We start from the raw sequence: 7,951 nt of genomic DNA, 5'->3' as shown, positions 1-7,951 counted from the left end.
ACATTTTTTACACTCTTACATCATATTATCACTTTGTGAACTTTTTAAAAGTCACCAAAAACACCAGAGAATATGCTAGAGATCAAATTCTCACAGAAGCAGGACACAAAAAAGAGAGACTGTGACTGTGTGTGTTTGTGTGTGTGTGTGTGTGTGCGTGCGTGTGTGTTCTTTCCACTGTTTTGCTGATGATGCACAAATCTATATCCCCCTTAAGTCCAATGGTAAGGCCGCATTGCAGTCATTACTCGAGTGCTTATCAGATATAAAAACTCGGATGGACATACATTTTCTCAACCTTAATGAAAACAAAACTGAGATTATTATGTTTGGGTGAAATGTTCATGATTTTTCTGCTGGTTTTCTGGGCCCACTTACTCCTGACTCCCGCACTCATGTCCACAACCTTGGGTAACACGTGATACTGCTTTTAAATTTGACAGGCAGGTTAGTTCTGTCGTCAAAACTAGCTTCTTCCAGCTTCGACTCTTAGCCAAGATGAAGGCCTATCTTTCTCCTAAAGATCTAGAGAGAGTAATCCATGCCTTTATTTCTTCACGGCTGGATTACTGTAACTCTCTGTGTAGTCTGCAGTTCGTGTAAAATGCAGTCGCTTGTCTCCTCACGGAAAACAGAAAGCGTGGCAACATTACACCAATCTTGGCCTCGCTACACTGGCTCCCTGTCTGCTACAGGATTGATTTTAAACTTTTGTTATTTGTTATTTAAAGCTTTTAAATGGACTGGCACCGCTGTACTCAACTAAACTTTTACACTGTCACACTCCAGCCAGAGCGCTGAGGTCAGCAGATCAATTGCTGCTGGAAGTCTCCAGGACCAGACTGAAAACCAGAGGTGACCGGGCCTTTGTGGCGGCTGCCCCTCAGCTCTGGAACAGCCTGCCCTTACACATTAGATCAGCCCAGACCCTGGAGGTTTTTAAGTCTTTATTGAAGACCCACCTGCTCTCTTCGGCTTTTAATTCAGGCTGAGCAAGACACCCGTCTACTGTATTTTAGGTGTATTTTTTCTATTTTTTATTCTTACTGTATTGTATTGTATTGTTTACTGAACTGTACAGCATTTGTTCGACTGTTGGTCGTTTAAAATGTGCTCTATGAATAAAGTTTGAGTCGAGAGTGTGTGTGTGTGTGTGTGTGTGTGTGTGTGTGTGTGTTTGTGTGAAGCTGGGGCTTTCAAGGGCAAAGTCAGCAGTCAAAAAAGAAGATGTCAAAGGAAAGATAACTAACAACAAAAGATAAACACAGCTAACAAGTGCATGAACGCTGCAGATATCATCATGCCATCTGATAGGCTGAGAGCAGAAGTCTAGAAAGTATAAAACAAGATGCAAAGAGAGTGAAAGGACGAAGCCCACAACCTGCGTGGTAGTGGCTGAATATTCAGCGCCAAAACCCAAGGTAAGAAGGTGTTTTATTTCTGCTAAAATGTCTGAATGTGTCTGAATGTGTCTGAATGCCGATACTCCGCCCAGGTCAAAGATACAGTGTCTGTCCTCCAGCTGAACCTAAAAATAGTTATTAAATCTGGCCTACAAATCTAAACTAATTGGATAAAATACTCAAAACTCACCACTACTAGATCATTAAATAATTGAAAAAAATGAATAAGCACTGCTGGAACAAGTTGTGATTTACTTGATTAGTGTTTGTTTAACGTTATCGCTTGTCTTGTCCTTTTCCGGGTTTAATCTGGTGGAAAACATTAAGTAGAGATATAAACGAATTAGTACCAAAATTAAACTCATTTATTATTAACATCGCTGTTTCAAATTTGTCCTACACACACTGTCACAGTTAATGTAACATTTCAGCTCAGTCGACCTGTCCCAATGGAGCCAGAGAGTGATCCAGAGGAGAGTCTGATGAAAGATGACAGTCAAAATCACGCTCGTCACAAATGTGACAAGAGAGGCCAGTGGGCCAACAAGAGGGAGTTCATTCTGGCAGTAATCGGGGAAATCATAGGTCTGGGCAATGTTTGGAGATTTCCATATCTGTGCTTCAAAAACGGAGGAGGTAAGAAGGACATGATTAAAGTTTTTTTTCAGGTGCACAGCAAGCATTGTTCATTACTGAAGGTACTACAATGTGCTGTAAATACAACATATTTTGCAGGTGGAGAGGTTGAGAAAAGAGTTCATGGATTTCGGGCAATCTTGTCATTGTATGCATTTTGTGTGACAGCAATAAAATAAATTATTTACAGTTTGGTGCACTCAGGGTGCACTCACACTGTCCATCCGTACCGTGCCCAAGCACGTTTCACGGGTAAGATCTAGTTTGTTTGACCAGTTTGAGTGCAACTGTACCGCTCCTAGTTGCGGCACGCTTGCCGGCCACGGCCCGTTTGGGAGAGGTGGGCTTTTGTAAAGCACGTTTGCACATGTACGAGCACGAGCATGCGCACGTGTACGAGCACGAGGCCTACGGAGGTTCTGACGTCATTTTATGTGCGCCTGTTCGGACATAGAAGAATGAAGGACTGACCATGCGCGGACATTTAAAACAATGGTAGTGAAAGGTTCACGTTGGTGTGATGCGGAGGTGGAGTGTTAACTGCAGATTTGGTCGGATGAAAATATTCAAAAACAGTCGGACAAGACGCAAAAAAACTCAGAGGTCTATGGAAACAGTTGTAAACAAAGCGACGCATCGTGATGATTTCAATCAATGCGTGTGACGTGTTACGGCGTGATGACGTATAGGCAGGCAAGAAGCATTCGCGCCGAGGCCCAGGTAGTGTGAGTACAAATGGGCCTGGGGCGCGGGGGGAGAGGGAGGGGGTGACAAGCACCTTAAAGCACGGGGCACTGTACGGATGGACAGTGTGAGTGCGCCCATAGACTTCTTTTTACAGACTGTGTGAAGAGTTTTGATGTGACTTCAGTTTGGACGAATGCATGTTTGCAATTGAAAAAACCCCCTGTAAAAGTCTCATCTACACAAAGAATAAATAAAGAGCAGGACAAGAAGACAGTATGAATGACAACTTGGCCTGTTGCAGTCATTAATGAGTCTCAATGATCCAGCTTATGTTGCTTTTTACACAATTCTTCTCTTTAGGAGTTTTCTTGGTTCCCTATTTTCTGTTCTTGATGACGTGTGGGATCCCCATCTTCTTTCTGGAGGTGTCTCTGGGACAGTTAACTGGTCAGGGTGGGATCACATGCTGGAGGAAAATATGTCCTTTATTTGAAGGTACTGCTAATGCAAGTAAACATTTAATACTATGGGATATAATAAATTAAAATATTTGTGTGCTGATCAATTATTTTGCAGATGACATGTTTTTTTCCCCTCAGGTTTAGGCTACGGCACTCAAATGGTTTTGGTATACACTTCGATGTATTATATCGTCATCCTGGCTTGGGCCTTTTTCTACCTCTTCTCCTCCTTCCACACTGTACTGCCCTGGGTCGGCTGCAACAACACCTGGAACACAGGTGCATATACACTATACAGTCCATGACATAAGTTCTTACATTTTAAGAAGGATAACCATGGTAATATTGTAGATTTTTTACAAAAAATCGAATTAAATAAAAAACTAAAGAAACACTTCAACCCAGGGGAGCGGAGGCCGTTCATGCTTTCATGTTATTCTGACGAGGTGGTTTTCATGCCTAACCCTAACCAGCACCTTTTGTTGGGCAAAATCGATCACTTAATGTGGTTTTTTTTTTGGTCGCCGTTGTCGTGAACAACTTCTGGTCTGCCAGCGTCTTTTTTCGTGCAGCGTTTACTGGTTTCTGTGCATAACTGTTCGTACGATTTCCTACAAACCTGTTCACAAGAATACGCTCTCCGGGCACCCTTTTGATTTTGTTTTTCAACATGTAGCACAGGGTCTTGGTTACGCAACATAACTTGTTGGATAGGTTCAGGAAAAGTAAGTCAACTTTGACTTTTGGTTGAGGTCGGTTAAGTTCCGTGTTTGTTGGACCCTGAGCTTAACCCTGCACTTTCTTTGGCGCTTCCTATGCCACGTCATCTAACAGCACTGCGGTCGAAGCCTGGTGTATCTAATGATGTGACTACATCACATGACTGTATCCAGGGCTGTAGTACGCTCTTTTTTTTAAGTCTTGCACTTGTCTGGGTCCCGTGCCTTGTTCGACTCAGGTATTGAGAACTGGCTGAGTTGTTTGTGGCTGCTGATTCAGGATCAGTTGTACAGAACGTACAGAACAAAATATTAAAAAAAAAATGTATTGGGGAAAAGTCTGTGAGAGCCACGTGGAAGTAATCCCAACCCATCCTTTAAAAAAATGACATATTAACATTTTGTAGCCTGGCTCAAAATCTAATTGCAAAGTCTGAAGAGACGCAATGCATTGTGGAGCAGTGAGCTACAGTCTCAAGCTGCTGTATTTGACAGGTTAGGAGCGAGAGCGGGTTAAACATACTGTAGTTTTAAATCCCACAAACATTGTGCTGTTGCTGTAAAGTTTTGAATAAATTGTGGAATAATCCACAGCTGCAAATAGTCCCCAAAATGCATGATTTACTAATATATATATATATATATATATATATATATATATATATATATATATATATATATTGCCAGCCCTATAGCATGTGATGTGAATGATGCATTAGTCACATTTGTTGGCAACTCCTCCATAAGGAGTAATTTGAACAAAATAGCAAAACCTCTTTGTAGAAGTAAAGGAAGAGTTGTTGATAAGATTTCTAGGAGCTGATGGCAAAGTGGCCGATACATATAAAGTTTCTAGATTTTGAACTTTCTGAAACGCAAACTTCCATTCTAACCCGGTGTTATTACTTTTCCAGAGAACTGTATCGATTACAGACGACTGAATCTTTCCTCAAATGGCACCGTTTCTCTGAATGCAACGTCTTCAGTTGAAGAATTCTGGCAGTATGTGTTCGCAGATACGTGACCCTGAAGTTAAAGTCATTATTTCATAGACTTAGAGAGGAAACTGTTCCTAAACATACAGTATGTTATGATCAGGAGGAGAGTCCTGGGTTTGTCTGGAGGCATCGAAGAGATGGGAAGTATCCGCTGGGACCTGGCTGGATGTCTTCTGCTCAGCTGGGTCGTTTGTTACTTCTGTATCTGGAAAGGAGTGAAGTCCTCAGGAAAGGTGAGCTCCCAAACAAAAATATCTGACAATACTGAGGGACTGAATCAACTTCTGAATGACATCTTTAACAACAGTGAAGTACTGTTTGAGCTTAACAAAGTTGGATTTGTTGCAGGTTGTTTTCACTGCATTTTTATTTTGTTTATATATACACTTCTCTTTCAGGCTGCCTACTTCACAGCCACATTTCCTTATATAATGATGATTGCTTTGCTGATCCGTGGTGTGACGTTGCCAGGAGCCATAGACGGTATTCGATTTTACCTCTCTCCCAATCTGGAGTCTGGCTGATCCTCAGGTACGGCACAAACGTGGATTATGAGTGCGAAAGTCAGGTGTTAACTCTCAAACGGGCAGTGGTGGAAGAAGCAGCCTTCTCTAAACTTTTACTTCAGTATGGGTAACACCACACGGTAAATTCAAATCAGGTTGATATCTAAGTAAAAGTGCAGAAGTATCAGCATCAAAATGTCCATTCAAAAGAGTTCTTTATGCAGAATAGCCCATTTCAGAATATTATACAATTAGATAATAATTACTGATAGAAGAAGAAGAATTACTTTTATTTATCCCGCAAGAGAAATTCAATTTTTTCACACTGTTATTATACAGGTTACACACACAGGACTGAAATACATACACATGCACAAACAGGACATATATACATGCAACTAATGGAGAGATGTCAGAACGAGGGGGCTGCCCCGAGCAGTTGGGGGTTTGGTGCCTTGCTCAACAGCACCTCAGCAGTGCCCAGGAGATGAACTGGCACCTCTCCAGCCACCAGTCCACACTCCGTTCATGGTCCACACAGGGACTCGAACCGTCATCTTACGGTTCCCAGTTGTGGAAGTGCGCTAACGTTACAACATAGTTAGTTTATTTTCATATAATTTAATATATATATTTGATTTAAATTAATATTATTTATATTTTTTAAATTAATGAAATAATAATAACAGGTATTATTAATTAGTATTCATTTTTATTTTTTATTACTATTGTTTAAAGTTTAGTTCTTTTAAAGATGAAAAAAAAGCCGCTGTTAAAAAGACAGTTTTTTAAAAGTTAAATGAATGCATGATGTTTCCAAGGTCAGTGAGAAACTGTGTTAAATAACCACGATTTAAATAATCAAGCAGCCCCTCATTAAAATGAATTGCTGAACAAATATTAAGATTTAAAATGAATATGGTGAAAAAAGCATTTAATTGATATTTGTGAATACATACATGATAAAATAAATGGGATACATAACCTGAATGTACTGAACATCATTTTATTGTTTACAGGTGTGGATGGATGCTGGCAGCCAGATATTATACACCTGCGCTCTCTGCAGCGGCTGCATGGCATCTTTGGGAAGTTACAACAAATACAACAACAACTGCTACAAGTAGGAAAAATACACATTTGTCTGATCTTTTACACTTTGTCCGATTTTACACCTGTTATGTTAAGTATACAAATGAATATATTCTCAATTATTCAATTACAGAGATGCATTTGCCCTGTGCCTGTTGAACAGCACGAGCAGCTTTGTTGCTGGCTTTGCGATCTTCTCTGTCCTCGGCTTCATGTCGTCTGAGTTGGGTGTCGACATTTCAACGGTGGCTGAATCAGGTTTGACGCTGCATTTAAGGCGACACGTGGCCTGAATGAGCTTTATTGCACCATACGGAAAAAGACCTGCTGTGATGTCTCAAAACTCAAAACTCAAAGCAACACTGTAAACACAATACTTTGTAGGTAATTAACCTGAGACGTACAGTGCCTATAGAAAGTCACATTTTGAAATAGTTTACTTACTTTTTTTTGGTTTTACAGCCTGAAATGATAATACATTTAAAAATATATATATTTTCCAGCGTGATTTACACATTTTGCCGTACAACATACAAGTGATTTTTCCCCCCCAAATTTCTGAAAATTAATAAAAAATAAAAAATTAGAAAAGCAGGGTTGGAAAAGTGACGAGTCCCTTTAGAAAAACCATTATAAACATTCTCAGGTAAAACCAATCACCTTCCAAACTACACACCATGTTAATTGGCCTCCATCACGTCAATTGTGATGTTTTTGATTTGACTTCCGAATGAACCAGCTGTTCCTTGAGGATCCCCTCCTTGTAGTGCATGGTCACACAAATAATTCACCATGGCTGTAAAGATGCTTTCAAAAGAGCTCCGGGATAAAGTTGTGGAGAGGCACAAGTTAGGAGAAGGATATTAAAAGATTTTAAAGGCTTTAACTTTCCCTCTGAGTACTGTCAGAGTATTGTCCAGAAGTGGAGGCATATGGCTCCACACAGACCTTTCCTAGATCGGGCTGCCCCTCCAAACTGGATGACCGAGCCAGGAAAAGATTGATCAGGGAAGCTACCAAGAGGCCCATGGTGACCTTGAAGGAGTTACAAGTCTTAATGGCAGAGGTCGGTCGATCTGTGCATGTGACAACAATTTCACAAGTTCTACATGTTTGGCAGGGTGGAGAGAAAGAAACCTCTTCTGACAAAATGTCACACTGAGTCTTGTAAAAAAACATAGAAGATTCTGATGTCATGTGGCAAAGGTTATATGATCAGATGAGACCAAAATTGATTTTTTTGGGGGCTGAACTCCAAGCACTATGTTTGGTAGAAACCAAACACAGCACACCACCCAAAACACACCATCCCTATAGTGAAGCATGGTGGTGGCAGCATTATGTTGCTACTTGTTTCTCTTCAGCAGGGACTGGGCAGTTGGTCAGGATTGAAAGGAAAAAAGATGCTGCCAAGTACGACTAAATTCTTGAGGAAAACCTGCAGCCCTC

At 40.7% G+C, this 7,951-nt stretch overlaps 1 protein-coding gene across 1 annotated transcript in view; it reads left to right on the top strand.

Annotated features, from left to right (window-relative positions):
* Positions 1-1,852: 1,852 nt before the first annotated feature.
* The window catches only part of LOC310957905 (sodium- and chloride-dependent GABA transporter 2-like), a gene marked incomplete at both ends in the record, with an annotated part of 39,745 nt that continues 33,646 nt past the window's right edge, over positions 1,853-7,951 (top strand). Inside the window, 9 exon segments of the mRNA XM_083928645.1 lie at positions 1,853-2,039; positions 3,087-3,221; positions 3,326-3,466; positions 4,821-4,908; positions 5,005-5,137; positions 5,303-5,418; positions 5,420-5,435; positions 6,430-6,533; positions 6,636-6,760. Of these exon segments, the coding sequence (XP_083784771.1) occupies positions 1,853-2,039; positions 3,087-3,221; positions 3,326-3,466; positions 4,821-4,908; positions 5,005-5,137; positions 5,303-5,418; positions 5,420-5,435; positions 6,430-6,533; positions 6,636-6,760 (1,045 nt within the window).

This window comes from Echiichthys vipera (genome assembly GCF_963691815.1).
Source record: "Echiichthys vipera genome assembly, chromosome: 15".
NCBI lineage: Eukaryota > Metazoa > Chordata > Actinopteri > Perciformes > Trachinidae > Echiichthys > Echiichthys vipera.
The sequence above is the reverse complement of the archived record's forward strand: the minus strand, read 5'-3'. Positions and strand labels throughout refer to the sequence as shown.